Source organism: Lupinus angustifolius, chromosome LG08 (genome assembly GCF_001865875.1).
Source record: "Lupinus angustifolius cultivar Tanjil chromosome LG08, LupAngTanjil_v1.0, whole genome shotgun sequence".
Classification (NCBI taxonomy): Eukaryota; Viridiplantae; Streptophyta; class Magnoliopsida; order Fabales; family Fabaceae; genus Lupinus; species Lupinus angustifolius.
This window is the reverse complement of record NC_032016.1, coordinates 14248405-14271217: the sequence shown is the minus strand read 5'-3', so window position 1 is coordinate 14271217 and position 22813 is coordinate 14248405. Positions and strand designations below refer to the sequence as shown.

The 22813-nt window shown below is 33.9% G+C and overlaps 1 protein-coding gene across 2 annotated transcripts; it reads left to right on the top strand.

The window, feature by feature from the left end:
* LOC109354856 (tripeptidyl-peptidase 2-like) lies at positions 1037 to 22217 on the top strand. 2 transcript variants are annotated; one of them, XM_019597636.1, is made up of 34 exons: positions 1037 to 1402; positions 2191 to 2269; positions 2368 to 2441; positions 3813 to 3922; positions 4036 to 4116; positions 4710 to 4796; positions 5101 to 5243; positions 5953 to 6103; positions 6176 to 6298; positions 6456 to 6539; positions 6638 to 6825; positions 6948 to 7122; positions 7208 to 7329; positions 7425 to 7504; positions 8166 to 8224; positions 8804 to 8958; positions 12471 to 12649; positions 13079 to 13191; positions 13259 to 13429; positions 13974 to 14102; positions 14209 to 14309; positions 14389 to 14506; positions 15151 to 15230; positions 15872 to 15944; positions 17857 to 17942; positions 18034 to 18085; positions 18159 to 18293; positions 18468 to 18539; positions 18924 to 19016; positions 19232 to 19327; positions 19543 to 19641; positions 20644 to 20736; positions 21212 to 21460; positions 21788 to 22217. In XM_019597636.1, exons 1-34 carry the CDS (start codon positions 1180 to 1182, stop codon positions 21944 to 21946), a joined length of 4032 nt encoding a protein of 1343 aa, XP_019453181.1. In that variant the 5' UTR covers positions 1037 to 1179; the 3' UTR covers positions 21947 to 22217. The 2 variants fall into 2 exon arrangements, with proteins under 2 accessions (XP_019453181.1, XP_019453182.1); XM_019597637.1 differs by having other exon boundaries at positions 1180 to 1402; positions 21245 to 21460.

Here is a 22813-nt window from a genome sequence, read left to right as displayed (position 1 = left end):
AAGAAATATTTATTAGTATCTGTTAATTAATTATTTTAATTATTGACATTTCTGAGAGAAGTGTTATTTTGATATAAAAAGTCTCCGGAACAATACTACATTAAAAAAAACTACATTTTAATATTGTTTTATTTAGTTATTTAATGAAAAACTAAATAAAGACGATGTGTCAGTTGACAAAATCTTACAATTGGTTTATATAAAATAAATTGACACTAAATATTGTTTGATATATATGAATGTTTTTAATTTTTGTTTATTTTTAAAAAATAAGCTTAAAGTTACAATAAAAATAAAAATGTGTTTGACAACCACTAGTATTATGAATTCAACTTTTATTTATGAAAAATTAAGCAAAAAAAAACAACCTATTTTTAAGATGAATTATTTTTGGATTGCTTATTTCGTCAAACCAATTTCACTTCCCATTTTAGCTATGAAATGTAAGTAACATTTTCATCTTTTATTTTTATTTTTCTTTGATTGATTACATTATGATTTGTGCAATATTTATTTGGTGGATTGCCTGATAAAAATTTAATAAATTTTATTTATTTGTGTTTTATGTTATTTTTAGATATTAATATATTGGTTTTATTTTAATATTTTTTAGCTTTTAGCATGAGTTATTAAAATTTATAGTGAAAATATATATGATAATAAATATTAAAAATATATACTTTATAAATGATATAAAAACAATTAAAATAATTATAATAAAAACAAATAATATCATATATTTTTTGTAATTTAATATTTAAAAAATAATATTACTACCACCTTACCTAATTATCATTATACTTAATAGTTATTGTTTATTTTAAAAATTAATATAAATGAATAATATATAATATATTAAATATGTGTAAATCTTTAAACTGTTTTACTACAAGAATTAATTGACATTTGACACTCATTACCATTCTTGTCTGGACCCCACACCATCAACAGGCCATGCAGTCACAGCCAAAGCCCACCGCCACCTTCAAATTACCAAAATACCCACTCTTATTCTAACACGCCACTTCAAATCACACTCACATTCTCTCTCACTCTTCCATCCCCACACTTTTCTCTCTTTTACTCATCACTCAACTTCACAAATCATCAGAATCACGCATAAACAGCTTCTACAATCAAATTAATCGCTTAATCTATAATCGGATTGTTGAGAAGGCAATGCCTTGCGCTTCCTTCACTTCTGGCCCTGGTTCTGCTACTGCTGCTGATGGTGATAACAACAACAACAACAACAGTGACGGTTATTCCTCTATTCGTGATTTCAAGCTGAACGAATCAACGTTTTTGGCTTCACTTATGCCGAAGAAAGAGATTGGCGTTGATCGATTCTTCGAAGCTCACCCTAACTACGATGGTCGCGGTGTTCTCATCGCTATCTTCGGTATCAATTTACGTTGACTTTGCTTTCGTCGTTTTGTTTAATTTTTTTAAGTGAGAAATGAATCAAATAATAATTATTGTTACTTGAAAAGTAATCTGGACTGAGCTAATTTTGTATTTTAAATTGTTTATAATAGATAGCCCTTGATAGAAAAATAATAATAAAGAATAATTTTTTCCGCCCGTTTGTTTAAGAATTTTTCGAAATAAGTGATTATTTTGATATAAAAAAATCACTTCTGTCACTTGCTTTAGTTGTGCTTATACAAAAACGAGAAGAAGCGGTAAAAACAAAAGAAGTTGTAATTCAGCTTTTTTGAGAAGGTATATTTTTTAGCTTCTAAAATATGACTTTTGCCTAAATCACTTTTTTAATAACTTTTCCAAGCCTAAACAAACGATCCCTTAATCAAATCTACACATGCATTGTGTGTGTGTTTGAATTTATAATGAAAATCATTTTGAGGGAGTTTTGTGTACAGAGAGTAAGATTAAATTAGCCCTATATTTATTTAATTATTATTTTGGGGAAGCGGGAGGGAGAATTTTTTTCATTCACTGTTCTCCGGAGAGTAAGATTAGTTCTGTGGTAATCTTTAGTTCTTTACTCTGTTCTGTCACTGGCATTAGCACCGTGCCCATTTAGTTTCATGGTACAAAGATGCTTTTTAGGCTTAAGTAGTATCTTTATTGTATGTATTCTTATATGTGCTAGTGTTATGCTGTAATTGTATTTTTTTGTGGTTCACATGGAAAATTTGTTCAATCATTAGATCTGCATGTTTACAGATTCTGGTATAGATCCGGCTGCTGATGGGTTACAGGTTACTTCGGATGGTAAACCAAAAGTTCTTGATGTCATCGATTGGTAAATAGAAACCTGCACCACGTTGTATTTTTATCTGATCATTCTTTTGAATGGGTTCTGGTTTTCCAATAAATTTATGATACTATTTTTGTGTTCAGTACTGGGAGCGGAGATGTTGATATCTCAAAGGTGGTGAAGGCTGATGCTGATGGTCGTATCTTCGGGGCATCAGGTTAGTGTGAGGGAATAGCCTGAAAATTCAAACAATGATGGTCATATCTTCTTCAATGTATTGTAGTAATTGCATGTAGCCTTGGAGGCATTGTAAAAAGAAAACTAAATGCACAGCTTGTGATGACCTAGCCCTTTTGAATAGGCCAAAGAAACAATTTTTATACACTGCAAAATAGTTATATTAAACTTGACCTACAATGAAACAAAAGCAATCAATAATTATTGTATAACAGACCTGCAAGTTAACCAAAAGCAATAAAGAAACAATTAATAATTATTGTACAACAGACCTGCAAGTTAACCAAAAGCAATAAAGAAAAACTTCAAATTTTCCTTTAGGATAGTGGAGCCGATTTTTTGTGTTGAGATCTTGTTACCTCTGTCTCTGTTTGCTGTTTTTATGGACATATGTATCAGTAATTCATTATATGGTGTTTGGGAGGCCAAAGTGAAAAACTTGTAGAAGCCAACTCATTCTGATATAAACTGCAGATATTTAAATAAGCTAAATAAAATGTGGAGGACTTTTAAAGGCATTTGGGAGGTAATGGACTACCGAGGCTCAGCCCTGGTGCTTATTTTCAAACATAAAAATTCACACCTAAATGGATGATCAATGAAATATTATAAATTTTTTCTCACTTCTCATTTTAGAATATTAAAAGGATGTATGCTACACTGAGTAGAGCAGTTTGTAATCAACTTAGAACAAATGATTACATGTGCAGTGAATAATTGATTTTGAGTAACTGCATGGCTGAATTGAGTAAAAACTTATGAGTACTTGGGTCTGATTGCTATCTATTTTGCACTATTGTTTTTTAAATTAATTCTGTAAAGTAAGATTACGAGAAGTTTTAAACAACAAAAAAACCTTTAGATAATTTGTTCTCTAGATAGTCTAAAACCAACCTGTCTTTAATACAAAACTACCATTAATCCGCAATGTTCCATTTTTAATTTTTACTACATATTAAATTGAAAAACATTTTTAAGCTGTTCTTCTTTTCTTATTCTTAGAACACCTACCTTGTTCAATTGTTTTAATCAACAAGCAAGATCAGAAAACACTCTTCCAAACAGTATAGTACTATAGTTTTTTATTTATTTTTAAATACAGAAATCTGTTCTTGAAAAACACAAATCAAACAAACACTTCAACTTTCTCTTCCAACTAATCTGATGAAGCATTCATTCTTTCATTTCCCCTCCTGTTTCCCCCTTGTTGTATTTTTATCTGGCTTAGAATATGCAAATCTCATACGTTCACCTGGTTGCTTCTTTCTCCTTCTTACTCAGAGGAAATGAACCATTGAATTATTAAGCTCTTGGCTGTCCTTAGAAGTTCACGAAAGATGTTGTTTTACAGGGCAATCTTTGGTTATCAATACCTCATGGAAAAATCCTTCTGGTGAATGGCATGTGGGTTACAAATTAGTTTATGAGCTCTTTACAGAAAATTTGACTACTCGTCTGAAGGTAGTGTTACAGTTTTATGAAAATATTTCAGCTGCTCTGTAGGCCTTGTAGGCTTGCACCTCTGGCGAATAGATCTAATTTCTCTTTTCTCCTCCTGGAATGTTCGTTGACAGAAAGAAAGAAAGAAAAAGTGGGATGAGAAAAACCAGGAAGAAATTGCTAGGGCTGTAAAACAACTCGATGATTTTGATCAGGTTTGTTAAGTTGATATCACATATTACATACAGAGGAAAGGTTTCACATGTTTTAAATTTTGTTATAGCATTTTATTTCTATGCATAAATTAGTAATGTTTTCTGGAAAAGGAAAATTCTACTATTTTGACAGCTCAGCCTGGTACATATTAGTTTATTTTTTTGTATTTTTGTAATGTTCTTTCTAGAAATACTCATAATCAGAAATAGTGCCTCTTATGATGAACAGAAGAGAAGAAAAAAAAAGAATGATTAAATGGAGCTTATGAATGTGAGATGCACACTTATTTCCTTATTGATACTCATGTACAAAGCTGAATTCTCTACTTGATTGTTTTTTTTTTGAAAGGTATGTAAGATATATTGGAAAGAGAAATATGATTCAAACATGAACCAAAGCAATTAGTGAACTCTGTACTTCATTGCTTGTCGAATTGGTTTTTAATTTTATAATATAATTACTAGATCAGATTGCAGATAAGAATCCTCATCGTATGAATAGCCATGTTGCTTCTCTGGTTAGAATGTGGTTGCTTGCATTTTATCATCTTATATCTTATTCCATATAACTCCAAATGTGATGCATTTATTAGCAAAATGTCAAGGTGGATGCTGCAAAACTTAAAAGGGAACGTGAAGATCTCCAGAATAGGATTGAGCTTCTGAGAAGGCAATCTGAGGTGGGTGCTGAGCATGTTATATTACTTGCATTGCTTTCTTGGTATTAGCCTTTAATTCAATCCCTGTTTATTTATAGGACACTCCTAAGTAGTGAAAGTATGACATTGATAGAATGGTTGTCACTACAATTAGTAATACTGGAATGACTTTTGTTGCTGCATAAACATGAATACATGTTCTCTCTCTTTTTTATCTCAAAGACTCAAACTAAATGAGATTTATATATTTTTGTTGGTGCTCCCATCCAAAATACATCAACTGAATTTCATTAACTTTAAAAGGTAATGCTGTTTTATGTTTTAGAGTTATGATGATAAAGGGCCTGTCGTAGATGCTGTTGTTTGGCATGATGGAGAGGTCTGGAGGGTTGCTCTTGACACACAGAGTCTTGAGGATGATCCAGATTATGGGAAGCTTGCTAACTTTGTGCCCTTAACTAATTATAGGTACATATAGTTGTGGTGTTAATATTTATTCTATATGTTAATCTCAGTTCATAGTTTTTGTGCAGAAATGTGTCATGAAATTATTTGATGCTCATGTTTTGATCATTAGGTTCCCTACTTAAATAATCTTTGTCACTGCAAACATTCCTTGCTGTGAAAATTATGATGTCCTATTGGTTTATGGCTATTGTTTTTTCAGTTATTTATTCGTACTTAAACAAAATGCAATTATAAAGGGTGCATAGAATCTATAGATGAAGATGTCCACCACATCTTAAAAGGAAATGAAGTAAAATGTGAAATGAGTTTAATGGGATGGAAGCTTCATTAAGCTGTTCTGTTTTTTTTTGGTTGGAGGGGGGATCATTTTGAACAATTTAGATGATATTCTAGAAACAGCCCATTGTATATGATTTCTATACTCTGGGTTTTTAGGTTTGTCACTCTTTTACGTATACCAGAAGAAAAAATCAAATAGATTGCATTATTTTCTTCTGGAAAAGGATCAACCTGACAAGTAGGAAGTGCTCAGTGGTGTTCACTATCTTTATTTTAGTTGATATGTTTCAAAATTGTTTTTCTTATTGTCATTGAAGAAATTTATTTATTTTAGCTATTGAAGCAGTTATCATGTTACTATTTCTGTTCTAGTGTAGTGTTATAAAAATTTTAAGTTATTTAAATGTTAAGTATGACTCTGTTATTCCAGGATTGAGAGGAAGTATGGTGTCTTCAGCAAATTAGATGCTTGCACCTTTGTTGTTAATGTCTATAATGATGGGAATGTCTTAAGTATTGTAACAGACTGCTCTCCCCATGCCACCCATGTTGCTGGTATAGCTACTGCTTTCCACCCAAAGGTATGGAATTTTATCCCTACAGTTGCTATTCATATGAACAGGATACCTTCTGATATATGATATTGTTGTTAGGAGCCCTTGTTGAATGGAGTTGCACCTGGCGCACAAATAATATCTTGCAAAATTGGGGATTCTCGCTTAGGTTCAATGGAAACTGGGACTGGTTTGATTAGGGCACTGATAGCTGCTGTGCAGGTGCATCAAATATTGCCCCCCCCTCTATATGATTATCCTTGATACTTTAACAATTGAAGTGTGATTTGTCTTTGATATCTGTGTTTGAAATAACAAAGTTTGTTTTAGGATTATATTATGTCTAACAAAGTGATGGCCATTCCCATTTCTTTTTCAGCATAAATGTGACCTTATCAACATGAGTTATGGCGAAGCAACATTATTGCCAGACTATGGACGCTTTGTTGACCTTGCCAATGAGGTGCTTTTTTACTTTGATTTTAACTGTACACATCTTTGTCCTTTGTTTGCCATTTTCTATTCTCCAAGTTATAGTTGTTTTGGTTGATTTATATCTAGGTGGTAAACAAGCACCGTGTGACATTTGTGAGCAGTGCTGGTAATAGTGGACCAGGACTGAGCACTGTTGGTGCACCTGGTGGTACATCTTCAAGTATCATAGGTATTGGTGCATATGTTTCTCCTGCTATGGCTGCCGGTGCGCATTCTGTTGTTGAACCTCCATCTGAGGGGCTTGAATACACTTGGTATATTTGCTTCTCTGGAAACATCTTAATTCTAATAGGATAAATTCCTTTACCCTTCTTTGATTTCATTATGCTGGTTTTGCATCATTATCATTGCATTATTTGTGGAAATAACTTTGCAGGTCTAGCCGAGGACCAACAGCTGATGGAGACCTTGGTGTTAGTGTAAGCGCCCCTGGAGGTGCCGTTGCTCCTGTTCCAACATGGACTCTTCAACGGCGTATGCTCATGAATGGGACATCAATGGCATCACCATCAGCTTGTGGTGGAACTGCATTGCTCATAAGTGCAATGAAGGTTTTTGATGTGTTTCCTTTGTAGCTTGTCGTATTTAGTTGGTACCCATATCTATAGTTTTCTAATGTGTATAATCTGCTTGTAGGCTGAGGGAATTCCTGTGAGTCCATATAGTGTGAGGAAGGCCCTTGAGAATACAGCAGTTCCCATAGGTGATTTGCCGGAGGATAAATTAACCACCGGACAAGGGCTTATGCAAGTTGACAAGTTAGATAATTTCCCCAGTCTTTTCTTTCATGGAAATTTCAGTAAATGCTAATTTTTTATTATTTGTATTGACTTAAACGATATACTCCACGTAGGGCTTATGAATATATACGGAAGTGTCAAAGTACTCCACAGGTTTTGTATCAAATAAAGATCCAGCAATCTGGAAAAACATGTGAGTTTACATTTTACTGTGGACATTTCACCTTCCTCCTTAAGGAAGGAGAGATATTATCTTTTGGGTTTTCCTTATATTCCTCTAGATAGTCCAGTTTGGTATGTACTGCAGAAAATTACATTTCTCGTGGAAAATAGGTTTGCAGTCATTCTGTTATAAGTAGTGAAGGATTTTTGTCTTGTAAGAATGGGATTTTTTATGTAGCTACTAGCTAGTGGAAATGAATTTGCTTCAGTTAAGAGTTGATAATAAAGTTACATTGGTATCCAAAATTTGAAAACCTATCTGGCATAGTTAAAAAAGAAATTTGAAATGATTTGAATAATGATGGCCTAAAAAAATGCTATTCATGTTTAAAGGACCTAGCTCGTTTATAAAATGCTGCATGGCTAACAAGTTATGAGCATTAATCTCTTAGCATGTCAAGATTTCTTTTATCTTTGAGTAATTGCCACATTGCCCATGTTATAAGTATTATGATTAAACTGATAACTTGAAGAACAATGAACAGTAGAAAAAGAACAAAATTTTATTGATGATAGTATGCATGTAAAATTTCTTGGAGGAAAAGCTAGATTATAGTAAGATCTAAAATAAACTAATGGCATGTATTTGAAACTGATAAAATTGTATCTTTTTGTTTGTTTGGCAATTGTAGATCCTTCATCACGGGGCATCTACCTTAGGGAGGCTAGTGCTTGCCAACAATCTACTGAGGTGAGACCGTTAACAAATTCAGCACACATTGATGATCACAATATATTTCAGGTTTTTGAAAAATCTTGTAAAATGAATTTAAGGTAGGAAAACTAACTTCTGATGACTTATATTTAGATCAAATCATTGTGGGTTAACTTGCTTGCTAAGATGACTATGAATGAACAAAATTATTGTTTCTGGAAATTAGTTTTAGGAAAAACTGGCGGGTAGTTTATAATGAAATTTGTCAACTCCCTATATCCCTTCTTACCGTGTTAACAAGTATCTTTTTCATCATGCATTAGTGGTGCTTTAGTATCTTACTGTATTTGCTTCTGTTGAAAGAATAAGAATTTGAAGAGGTATATAGAGAGGAAGTAGACAGAAAATGTAAAGGGCTGTAGGTATATAAAGTTACAATGTAGTAGACCCTACTTTGTGGAAAAAGGCCCTTTGATGATTGCTGTTGCTTTCTCTGGTTGCTTCTACTTTACCAAAATTATCCATATTTAATCTCTTTGTCAGTTTCGATTAAATTTTAGTGAGTCCTTTGTGATTTCAATGGGATTTTTTACTTGTTTTGGTACTTACTTGCAGTGGGCAGTGCAAGTTAATCCAAAATTTCATGAAGATGCCAGCAATTTTGAAGACTTGGTTCCATTTGAGGAATGCATTGAGTTACACTCTACTGATAAGACAGTTGTGAAAGCCCCTGACTATCTACTGCTCACTAATAATGGTCGCACCTTCAAGTTAGTCTGCTTTTCTTCACCATTATCTTCTAACTCTTACGATATACTGCCATAAGTTTGCAATAATAGTGTTTCTAGAATAGTTTTAAGATTTAACCTTTATACCTATATCTTTCATAAAGTGAAGTTACTACATAATTGATTCTTGATTCTCTAGTATTCATGTAAAAGCAGTTATTTTGACGTATTAATAAATATTCATGATGGCATCTGTGGGGACTGGAAATGGTTGTCTTTTTGGGTAATGCTTATCCTTCCTGCTTGAGTTAACAGTCCCAATGCTGATTTTTATTCTTGAGGGTGGCTTCGACGTAACGGTAAGTTTGTTTGCCTTGTGACCTGGAGGTCATGAGTTTAATTCCCGGAAACAACCTCTTCACTTATGAAGGTAAGGTTATGTATGTCTACCCTCCCTAGATCGAAAAGGGTTTCCCATGAGATGGGAAATGAAAACTATAAGCCCCATATAGGGTTTGTGAATAAGTGATTGTCTGATATTAAGCAAGGAACATTTGTGTTTCTGCTAAATAGGGTGTATTGAGTTCATAATTCATTAGATACTTTTTATGAATGTCAACTAAGTATCGTAAGTAAATTGCTCCTGATTGTTCAATCATTTGATAACCAAAGTTATTCTTTGTCATTCCTCATCCTTTTCAAAGTTTCTTTTACGCCAAACTCATGAATTCTATGATAAAATGTATAAGTTTTATCTTCCTCTTTACCGTATTGCCTATCATGATGCAAATAATCATGACCGTTATTGGAAAGCTTGTGAAAATAGTTCTTCCATCTTTCTTTAATATCTTTGGCCCCCACTAAGATTTTTCCATCTGCATCTTTAATGCATTTCACTTAGCCCAAGTCTCATGTCTTTCTTTTCATACCCTTTGCAAGCCTATAGTTGCTTCTTTCCCCTCCCTTGGTACTCAGAGATTTGTATAACTCATCATCCGCTCTATCTCTTGCTTCACTCACTGTATTCTTAGTTCCTTTCTTAGATGGCTTGTATATTTTCCAACTTTCAGTATTTTTACACAAAAAATATGCTATATAGCATTCCCTTTTATCCTTATCTTTGTCGTGAATACTTTTGTCCCACCACAGTGTTTCTTTACCCTTTAGTCCGGAGCCTATAGATCCACCTACTATTTCTTTTGCTATCTTCCTAATTCCTTTAGCCATCTCATTCCACATATTGTTGGCACTTCCTTTTGACTCCTAAATTCCTTCCTCCAGAATCCTTTGTTTGAAGTTCTTTCGTTCTCCACCTTTCAATTTCCACCACTTGATTCTTGAGACTCTATCTTGGTTTTTTCTCTCCATTCTACTCTTAACCCTACATTTATAATCAAGACTCTATGTTGGATCGTCAAGATCTCCACATATACAATTTTTGCAGTCAAAGCAAAAACATTCTATCTAATTTCCTTATACGAAATAAATCGATATGAGAACATGCCACCTCACTGTCATCAAACAGGTGGGTAATATGTTTAACCTACATTTTGCCATCCTTGTATTCATTTACTACACTTAAGTACATAATAAGGAAGCTGGTTCTTTCATGCAGTGGTAAGTACTGCATGATTTCCCGAAGGTTGTAATTCTATTTCAGTATCTTAGAGGTTTTTAATGTCTTCTTAATATCTTCTTTAATATTAAAGAGATTCGACAAAGTTTTATGTTGATTGTCAACTATCTAACACAATATTCACATTTTTTCCGGGCTTAGGACCGACTATGTATACCATCAAGCACACTTAGACAAGTTTTAAGAAATATTTGCACCAGCTGGGAAATGAACATGGGCCTGTACTGTGACAGGGTACTATTCTACCATTAGACTACTAGTTGATCTCACCTAGTAGGATTAAGGCTTGATCATTGTTGTAATGTCTTCATTCATCAATGGCAATCAATTGTTCAATCATTTGATAACCAAAGTTATTCTTTGTCATTCCTCATCCTTTTCAAAGTTTCTTTTACGCCAAACTCATGAATTCTATGATAAAATGTATAAGTTTTATCTTCCTCTTTACCGTATTGCCTATCATGATGCAAATAATCATGACCGTTATTGGAAAGCTTGTGAAAATAGTTCTTCCATCTTTCTTTAATATCTTTGGCCCCCACTAAGATTTTTCCATCTGCATCTTTAATGCATTTCACTTAGCCCAAGTCTCATGTCTTTCTTTTCATACCCTTTGCAAGCCTATAGTTGCTTCTTTCCCCTCCCTTGGTACTCAGAGATTTGTATAACTCATCATCCGCTCTATCTCTTGCTTCACTCACTGTATTCTTAGTTCCTTTCTTAGATGGCTTGTATATTTTCCAACTTTCAGTATTTTTACACAAAAAATATGCTATATAGCATTCCCTTTTATCCTTATCTTTGTCGTGAATACTTTTGTCCCACCACAGTGTTTCTTTACCCTTTAGTCCGGAGCCTATAGATCCACCTACTATTTCTTTTGCTATCTTCCTAATTCCTTTAGCCATCTCATTCCACATATTGTTGGCACTTCCTTTTGACTCCTAAATTCCTTCCTCCAGAATCCTTTGTTTGAAGTTCTTTCGTTCTCCACCTTTCAATTTCCACCACTTGATTCTTGAGACTCTATCTTGGTTTTTTCTCTCCATTCTACTCTTAACCCTACATTTATAATCAAGACTCTATGTTGGATCGTCAAGATCTCCACATATACAATTTTTGCAGTCAAAGCAAAAACATTCTATCTAATTTCCTTATACGAAATAAATCGATATGAGAACATGCCACCTCACTGTCATCAAACAGGTGGGTAATATGTTTAACCTACATTTTGCCATCCTTGTATTCATTTACTACACTTAAGTACATAATAAGGAAGCTGGTTCTTTCATGCAGTGGTAAGTACTGCATGATTTCCCGAAGGTTGTAATTCTATTTCAGTATCTTAGAGGTTTTTAATGTCTTCTTAATATCTTCTTTAATATTAAAGAGATTCGACAAAGTTTTATGTTGATTGTCAACTATCTAACACAATATTCACATTTTTTCCGGGCTTAGGACCGACTATGTATACCATCAAGCACACTTAGACAAGTTTTAAGAAATATTTGCACCAGCTGGGAAATGAACATGGGCCTGTACTGTGACAGGGTACTATTCTACCATTAGACTACTAGTTGATCTCACCTAGTAGGATTAAGGCTTGATCATTGTTGTAATGTCTTCATTCATCAATGGCAATCATCCTGCAACTGTTAGACTGAAATGTAGTTTTTCCATCTATAGTCTATGTTTTTTCTTGATAGGCAATGAGATGGGGAGAGAGTGCAACTACCCGCGTTTGAACCCAGACCCTCACACCTCGTGTCCTGCAGACCTACCAACTAAGCTGATTTCTGGGATGGTCTATGTTTATTTTGTTTTCTGTTTTTATTTTTATTTATTCAACTGAGTTTCCGTTGATAATGGTAGTTTGTAGTTGTGTTTAATAACGACAAGTTGTTTCTTCCATTTTCAGTGTAGTTGTGGATCCTTCAAATCTATGTGTTGGTCTTCATTATTACGAGGTTTATGGTATTGACTGCAAAGCACCATGGCGTGGTCCTCTTTTCAGAATTCCAATTACCATAACCAAACCCCAGGCTGTAACTAATCAGCCTCCACAAGTTTCATTTTCAAAGATGTTATTCAAGCCAGGTGTGCCTTAATCATTTAAGTTAATCTCTTTGCTTCCTTCTGCCGGTGTCCTACTAATGTTTGAATATGGAATCTACATATAATGCATCCCAACTAAAACATCTGAGCTTGCTCAGACTCTTTTTATTTTCCGTAATACATCTAATCTTGTCGGAGTTTGCAGTATCCTAAACTATTTTTCTCACTGCATTCACAATTCTTGTCTAATCTCTGGTATTTAGTCCTAAAATCAGTGTTTATGGTGAGTGAATGAGAGAAAGAGAGAGAAAAATTATGATAATGATGATGTAGCACAAGTATAGTACAAGTAGCATAAACACAAGCCCTTCCTCTATGCTAATCCTAAGTCCTAATGCAAATAGGTATGTGCTTATACTACACATTATGTAAAACTTTCAATTGTTTACTTTAAATTTGTTGCTTCATCAGGCCATATAGAACGGAGATTTATAGAAGTGCCACATGGTGCATCTTGGGTTGAAGTAACAATGAAAACATCAGGTTTCGATACTGCTCGGAAATTTTTTCTGGACGCTGTTCAGGTACCGTATGCAGCATGAGTTTTTTCATGATAAGAGTGACTTTTTTTTACATGCTTTCTTTATACAGATATGCCCATTGAAAAGACCTCTGAAATGGGAGAATGTGGTAACTTTTCCTTCTCCGGCTGCAAAAACCTTTGCCTTTAGGGTAGTAAGTGGTCAGACATTGGAACTAGTCATTTCTCAGTTTTGGTCAAGTGGCCTAGGGAGTCATGAGACTGCCAGCGTTGATTTTGAGGTAAAAATTCTTATTTGTAAGATGAGTTTATTTTCCCTTCCCAATTATTTGGAATTTTGGATAGGTTTTGCTGTTTGTTTTCATAAAAAACTAAAATCTTCTAGTTGATTTTGAATTGCCTGAGGAACATGATGATTGTTCCTAACTTCCTAATTCCTATTCCGTTCTTTTGATGGTTCATGTTGATGCTATATGCTCTAGATTGCTTTTCTTGACTGTGTTTGTGATAATGGTTGATGATTTGCCAATTTTCATCTATATAACACTTCACGGAACTTAAAACCAATGTTGAAAAGATTGAACAATGAAGGCTGTAGCCATATTTCACAAAGGAATTGACTAATCATTTTGCCCCTACACTTTTAGAGTTGTCATATCACATGATTGCACCCTACAAAAAACAGCATGTTTGAATTTTCTTCTGTGGATGGATTCTTTTTTTATATTACCTGTCATGAAAATAATTAAAAAAAGCGGGATGTATCTGATGTGCTACATCATTCTTCATTGAAAATACTATCTTCATGATTATATAAAATTTCAGGTTGTGTTTCATGGTATAGAAGTAAACCAGGAAGAAGTTATACTTGATGGTAGTGAAGCACCAGTCAGAATTAATGCTGAAACACTACTGGCATCCGAGGAACTTGCACCTGTGGCAATTCTAAACACGGTTAGATTTTTAAGGCTTGCTTCTTTTTACTTTTTTTCTTTTTTCCATTATGCTGATGATTATGGGATTACTTAACCTGTTTTCCTTCATTTTATTAAACTTACAGGTTAGAGTCCCATACCGACCAGTAGATTCTAAGATTAGTGCACTTTCAACAGATCGTGACAAACTCCCCTCTGGAAAGCAGATACTGGCACTGACCTTGACGTGAGTTATAGATTCCATTGTATGTGTAATTTGTCTATCAATCATTTAGATGGCCTTTTCTCAGTATTTTGATTTGCAGCTACAAGGTCAAATTGGAAGACGGGGCCAAAGTAAAACCTCAAATTCCATTGCTAAATGACCGGATATATGACACTAAATTTGAGTCCCAACTTTATATTATTTCTGACTCAAATAAGGTATTTTAATATTTACTTTTCTTTTTTCCTTGTAAAGAGGAATGAACTAATTCCTATTTTATATTCTTTTTCTCAGTCATTTGTGTGAATAGTAAGCCTCCTGTAATTTGTGTCCATATTTATCAATGCTGACTTTAGATGGGTATTTATACCATTTTTTAGGTAAATATAAACATACATCTGAGGCCTGTTTTCACATGAGCTATATCTTCAAAAAGAACAACTTCACACCAGCCAAAAGCATAGAACATTCCCGCTATACGAAAAAACCTACAGTCAAACTGTGTTACTACCCTCCTATTAAATGTATCTTATTTGCTGAAGAAATATTTTCCACTGACCCTTAATTCTAAAAATCTTACTATTAACTTTGTACTTCATTTCTAAACATATCTCAGTCACAATTTGATCTATATTCCTGTACCATTTGACTAATTGTTGATTACCATGGTGGCCGGTGACCACAAGTAGTGGGATAATAACCTATTGGGTGTTAGAATGACTCAGTTCTATTTATTGAATATTTTCTTCTGTTTCATATATTGGCACTGCCCCTTCAGTGGATTCCAACATCTTTTCTATTTTGGCAACTATTTGTTTCACATATTTATCTCTCTTTTGCTTTTCCACTGTTCTTATTATAGCGCGTATATTCAAGTGGTGATGTTTATCCAAGCTCTTCAACTCTTCCCAAGGGAGAATATAATTTACAGCTATATTTGAGGTACATGACTCTTTGTGAGCGTATAATGTTGATGATTGCATATATACTTGTTCCCAGTGGAGCATACTGTGGAGTTGAGGACAGTAACAGTTATTATGCACTTGTATATTTCGAAATATATTTTGAATTGATAGGTAGTTGTAGAATGCTAGTTGTAACCTGGTATTGTTTGGAGGACTTAGATGGTTGATTTACTTATCAATAGTTGCAACAAGAAAGCAGCAAGTGGAATATTTCTAGGTACATTGAAGATTTATACTTAAAGGTGCATTCAACCCAGCCTTCTAAATTTATGGTCAGGGCCTAACTCCACCCGAAAGTAATTCATGGGAGAAGGGTTGTCTAAGTTATGATTGATGACTTTTTACTCCCATAAGTGACGTAAGTGATGTAGGACTTTACACTTAACACCCCTCTCGTGCCTTGGACTAGACATCGAGAACCTGGAGTTTGTAGGACTGGACATTTGTTGGTGGCACAATCCCAGGATAGGCTTTGCTAATCATAATAACTGGTCCTAACTCCATCCTAGAATCTAACTCGGGGGAATTGTTATCTAAGACATTATAAATGATTTTTTACTCATATACTCAACTGATGTGGGACTTTAAACACTTACCACGTAAAATGTATTTTTTCAGGCATGACAATGTGCAGATTTTGGAAAAGATGAGACATTTGGTGTTATTTGTTGAGCGAAATTTGGAAGAGAAGGTAGTTTATGATATAAATTTTATGTTTTTCGCAAGTGGTCATTTGTTGCTGAAGATTACATGAAATTTTCTGTTATAGTTCAAGGATTCTGAATTAGCACTAAATGAGTATATATTCATGATGAAAATTTGGGTCTCGATGAGTCATGTCAAGGGGAGAGTGATAGGGTTGGCATAGGGTAGTAGAAAAGAGGTTAGTTGTTAGGAGTTGTTTGAATTAAATAAAGAGGGAATTCCTAGAATACCCTTATTAGTTAGTTAGACTAGGGTATTATTTGTATAAATAGAGAAGGGGAAGCTTGTAAGAAGGCAGCTTTTGGATATTTTGTAAATGTGGAATAACTGAATTGGAGCAATTCGGCTGGGAGGGAAACTGCTGGCAAAAAGTAAATGTGGAATAACTGAACTGGGTGGTGATATTTTATACAAAAAATATTGTTTTAAGTTAGTTTTTCTCAATTATGCTTAAGATAAGTGCCATAAAAGTGTATGATTTTTAGGTATGTTTGGCACTTATCACACTTATGGTCATACTTCTCATTCATGTTATATCAGGAGATATAGGATACCCAATGGTGTTTACGCTTGGGTAAGAAAAGGAGATAACTCCTTAGTCATTAACAAAAAACGACCCAACATAATTTGGGTACCTGAGTCTAGCAGGTGATCCATATTACAGGTATGTCTTCGAACACACGGACAAAATTGGTATCTTGATAGCGGCTATTCGAGACATATGACTAGGGACAAGTCAAAATTCCTAGACTTGTCGTTGAAAGAAAAGGGATTCATCACTTTTGGAGACAACAACAAAGGAAAAATCTTGGGCACCGGGAAGATTGGCAACTCAACATACACAATAATCGAGAACATTCTCTACGTAGAAGGTTTGGAACACAATTTATTGAGTATAAGCCAATTATGCGACAAAGGTAATACTGTGTCTTTTGATTCTGATTGTTGTATAATTCGTGATGAATTATCTAATAACGTTAAGTTTGTCGGGCATCGGGTAAATAATATCTATATGGTTAATCTGGAAGATGTCACTTCCCTCTTCTCAAAATGTCTTATTTCAAAAGAATATGGCATATGGCTTTGGCATAGATGCGTCGCTCACATACATGTGAAGCATTTAGAAAAATTATCGAAAAATAACTTAGTAATCGTTCTTCTAAAACTCGATTTTACAACTCAAGATTCCTGTGACATGTGTCAGAAATGTAAACAAGTCAGGAATTCTTTTAATAAAAAGAATGTGTATCCACTATTAGACCATTGGAGCTTCTCCATATGGACTTGTTTGGACCATCACAAATTATGAGTTTTGGTGGGAGCTATTACGCCTTAGTTATTGTCGATGATTTTTCTAGCTTATTAGTTAGTTAGACTAGGGTATTATTTGTATAAATAGAGAAGGGGAAGCTTGTAAGAAGGCAGCTTTTGGATATTTTGTAAATGTGGAATAACTGAATTGGAGCAATTCGGTTGGGAGGGAAATTGCTGGCAGTTTCCATTTCATTCTTGTATCTTTTTCTTTCAATACAATTTCATAGATTCAAGATCAAATTGATCTTGGATACATTCTTTCTTCAATCTTTCTACTCTTTCTTTTCGTGATTAATACCAGTTCTAACAGAGAGTTTGTTCAAAATGCAATTTTACTAGCATAATACGATATGTGGTGTCAACTACCGACGCCATTGGATTAGACATGACTAAATTGGAGGAAAATTTGCCACAAATTCTTAATCTCCCATTAATTTATTGAATTTAAGTTTAATGGAGTTAGACATGCCTCCATCCAGAAAGGCTTCAACTGTCTAATAATTCCTGTTGAGAATAAAATATACATTAAAATTTAGATTATACACATTCCTTCTATTTATTTCCATGTTTGTCTTTGTTTGCAGGATATCATTCGGTTAGGCTTTTTCTCTCAACCCGATGGCCCATTGATTGGAAATGGTTCCTTTAAGTCCTCATTGTTAGTTCCAGGGTATGTGAGTTGGTTTGTAGTCACTAAATACTAAAGTTTTAAATATCTTATGTTGTTATCTTATGTTGTATTGACTTTTGCTTGTTGGTAGCATAAAGGAAGGTTTTTATCTGGGGCCACCACCAAAGGATAAGCTTCCCAAGGTATATTGTTCTCCTTTGTTAACCTTATAGATATTGCCACTGATAGTACATAATGGAATTTGTAATACTTCAGAATTCTCCACAAGGATCTGTATTGGTAGGTGCAATATCATATGGGAAACTATCATTTGCTGATCAGGGAGAGAATAAAAATCCAGAAAAGCACCCTGCATCGTATCGGGTTTCTTATATAGTTCCCCCTAATAAGGTTACTCTCTTACTTTGGATGTTACTTCCCTTCGTGTCTGTGCTTTATAATTGCACATTGCATGCTCATAAGAGCTGGTTTGAACAAACACCAAGCTGTGTTGTACTTGAATCTACTATCATATAATATATGAATCAAAGTTAATATCTAACTGCATTTATCTTCTGTTGAAAGATCGATGAGGACAAAGTAAAAGGTTCTTCCTTATCTCCCAAGAAGACTATTTCTGATCGTTTAAAAGAAGAGGTATGTGAGGGATAGTTCATGAAAAATAGCTCCCTTTTGTTTCTCAATCCCAGTGTCTATTCCACTTATGGCTGAATATGTGTTCTTTTTGCATCTACTTTTTTCTTAAAGCAATTGCTTTGTAATCCATAGCGGTCTTGTGACCAAGGGATCATGGGTTCAAGTCCTAGAAACAACCTCTCAGCTTAAGGGGGTTAGGCTACATACATGTACCTTCTCTGAATGGCGTTCTACCTGGAATTGCCATCGCTTTCTGCCATATCCGCCATTTGACGACTCCTTTACATTTGTTGGTTATCATAATGTAGATTCTATTTTATAGATTTCAGAATTTTTATCTTCTGTCTTGGGGATACTTTAATTTTGTCTTAACTTGTTCATCAGGTAAGGGATGCAAAAATAAAAGTTCTAGGAAGCCTAAAACAAGAAACGGACGAAGAGTGCTTGGAGTGGAAAGAGCTATCTACCAAGCTTAAAGTCAGTAAATAAAATTTGATCTGAACTTGTACATCTTGTTCTTGTGGTTGCCTTTGCCTTTATTTATTTTTTATTTCAAAATTTCGTCTTTTCTTTTGCAAGATTATTGATTTTTTTATAATTATTTTCAAAATTGTATTTGGCTTTCTTTTTTAAAAAGCTATTATATGCATTACAGATTAAGTAAAATATAATTATGTGTTGTTTGCTTGCAGTTGGAATATCCAAAGTACACCCCATTGCTAGCAAAGATTTTGGAAGGACTAGTTTCTAGACGTAATATCAAAGACAAAATCCATCACGATGAGGAGGTGCATTTTGTTGGAAGCAACTTCTTAGAACCCCTTTCTCCCTCTTCTCTGTCTTTTGATTTTCTTGCTGGTCTCTAAAATTTTGCAGTTTTTTATTTTATTGGATTCCTGGGTTCTTTTTATAAGTTGAAAATCTTGTAGTCAATAGTTTATCGTTTACATTTATTAGTTTCTACTGGTGAATATATCTATAATATCATGATTACATCTTGCAGGTGATTGATGCAGCAAATGAGGTGATTGACAGTGTTGACAGGGAAGAGTTAGCAAAATATTTGGCACTAAAAAATGATCCAGAAGATGAGGAGGCAGAGGTGCGCAATCTTGTCCCAAAGACTTCATTTGTTTTTCCTATTAGGTGTCCACACCCAGTTCTGAAATGATTACTAAAGAAAAAGATATGGAGAAATTGTGTATGTTACTAAACACATGTAATCTGTTATTTTTTTAGTAAGTACAATAAATTCAAGGAGAAACTACAAACCTAAATGAGCTAATTAGACCCTGTCAGTCTGTCACTAAGAGAGTAATCACAGCTACTAATGTCTTGAAGGAAGTTGATCTACAGCTACATACTTGTTCTAAATCTAATAGTTTATCATCATGTCCTTATCTGGCTAAGTGCAAGATTGGTTGTTATTGTTTTAAGAAACTAAAAACATGAATACATCTAGCGTATTCATATTGTCTGTTATATATAAAGGTTTCAAAAAAGTTACATTAATCTTTAGGTCTCTTTACTACTTGGGGATTTCTAATGAGCCCCCGATATTTTAAAATTTTGTAATTGGGTCTTATAATTGAATCCATATCCAACAAACACATTATTGGCATGCTGAATTTAAGGACCAGTTTAAGAATTTCTGAAACTATAGAGACCCAATTGTAAACCTTTTGGATTCCTATAGTTTCAAAATTTTCTAATTGACTCCCTCAATTCCATCCTACCGTTAGTTTTTCTTATAACACCCGTTTAGAAAATATGAAACTATAAAGACCTGATTTTAAACCTTTAAAATATAGAACCTTAATGAAAATTCTCAAATAGCATTACTTCAAAATTCTCCATGTGTACGGGGACCTACATATTAATTTACCTTATAAAATTTATTTAAAGTAAAAGGTGTCTGAAAAAGATTAGGGGTAACATTTCTTTCAACTACTTAAAGTGTAAAAAATATTGACTCAAATTTTCTTTATAAAAATTATAATAGAATTTCATTCTATGTTGAGAATTTAATTATATATTACTTTCACAATGCATTGTGATTATTTGCAATATGTTGTCATTTAATGATGTTTTGATCTTGCTATAGAGTATCAGGAAAAAGATGGAGTCAACCCGTGACCAATTAGCAGAGGCACTGTACCAAAAGGGGCTTGCACTGGCAGACATTGAATCTTCAAAGGTTAGTGATTTTGTTACTTTTAAATTATTGTACATTTTCATCAATTCTATAATGTATATTTGCTGAATTGAGTGAAGAACTATGCAGCAGGTAATATTGCAAAAGTTTTTTCATTAGTCATGTTAGGTTAGTGGAGAACTTGTTTTTATCCTAGAAGCTGTTTAAGGCAGCTCTTTTTGGACTTGTAAAATTATTAAACATAGCTCAAAGAATTCGAAACACCTCTGTAAACTGAGGTTGAAATTTAATTACTCTCCAATGAAAACAGTAGATATCATGTGGCACAAATGCCCCGTTTCATATAAGTTAAAGTTTAAGTTATATCTTGTAATGCTACAATTATCGCGACCTTCATCAATATTGTTGTCTGCATTTTTTCTTCTGAGAAAAATGCCAGAGTTAGTGACCCTGTTTACCAAGTCACTTTTCCATCATGGTAGTGGTAACATTTAATTATTTTTTTATCAAATAAAAGTTGGCAGACTTGACTTGGTGTATATTGTCAAAGGAGGGAGATTTGTCGCCATCTTTGGCTGCAACAGAAGGTGCAAAAAAAGATGTGGACAAGACTGATGATCAGTCTAAAGGTGATGGAAGTAAGCCAGACGGATTTGAAGAGAACTTTAAAGAGCTGAAGAAATGGGTTGATGTGAAGTCTCCTAAATATGGGATCCTCTTAGTGACACGTGAGAGGCGCTCAGGAAGGCTTGGCACAGCATTGAAGGTATTATTTTTAGCAAGTCTTGTATCGGATAACTTACCAACTTACTAAGTACAAACAATATCCTATAACACCAGCTATTTCAGTACATGTATTACTTGATAACTATTAAGATCTATTTGTAAGTAGTCACATTCTACCTTTTATGGTTAAGGGGTCGAAGTTATGGTAATGAGATATATCATTATATTCAGTGAGTCTAACTACTAGGCAATTATCTTGCCTATCTTCCTTGCACGTGTCCTTTTTATTTAGATGATTATAAAGTGGTTGGGAAAGTGAATTTGGTTTAGATAAAATCCCTTCTAAACCTTTTCTCCCTTGATGCAGGTACTAAGTGACATAATTCAAGATGATGCAGAGCCTGCCAAAAAGAAATTCTATGAGCTAAAGCTCTCTTTACTGGATGAGATTGGATGGACACATTGGGCTACATATGAAAGGCAATGGATACTTGTGCGTTTCCCTCCAAGCTTGCCGCTTTTCTAGGTCCTCCCCATTGGGATTATGTTGGACATTTACCCCTGAAGCCATGTACTTTTCCTCAAGTAAGTTGTATTTGTAAGAACAATTCATGCAACATTAGACCTTTTCGTGTATGAACTATCCTTTCCTTGTACACATCTTGGCCTTAGGACATGGTGTGGGAACTTTGCCTTTCAGGTGTACTGCTAATCTTTCACTGTGGCTTCTTTATCCAGGGGTTCTTTACATTAATTTAATAATTACAGAATAAAGATAGTTCTTACTTTGTTTTTCTCTTGATAGTTCCCATTAATGGTTGATTTTTATTTATTAAATATAAATATTTAGTGTTTCTGGGTTGATTATGAGAATTACTGGATGTGTTTACTTTGATGTATCATTTCATTTGTTGGAATTACATGTTCTGAACCATTAATTTTACTCGATATAATGTCAATTGCTGCTTTTAGTCATTCCAATAGTTTGTTACCATCGTTCTCAACATGTAAACTAGACTAGATGAATCCTGATATGGTGTAGTTGTGTGGCCCCTCTAAAGTGTAGTTTGTATTTTAGAGGTTAAATACATCTTGGATCATTACATAGGATGAATGATTGAGATCATTATACATCAGTTAAGAATCAATATCGAAGACTAGTTCTGGTTAATGCACTTTAACCTCTAGAGGAGACTCACCCACTCTAGTTATTATAGTATATATTTGTATAGAAAAAGATGTTTACATTGATAGTGTAAGAGTTTTTTATACTGTTATTGCATTATTCACCAATCATTTTTTTTTAATTGTCATTGACTCTGAGAAAAAAAGTAATCAAAATAAAGGATGAATAATGTATTGACTGTGTATAAATTTTTACACTGTTAATACA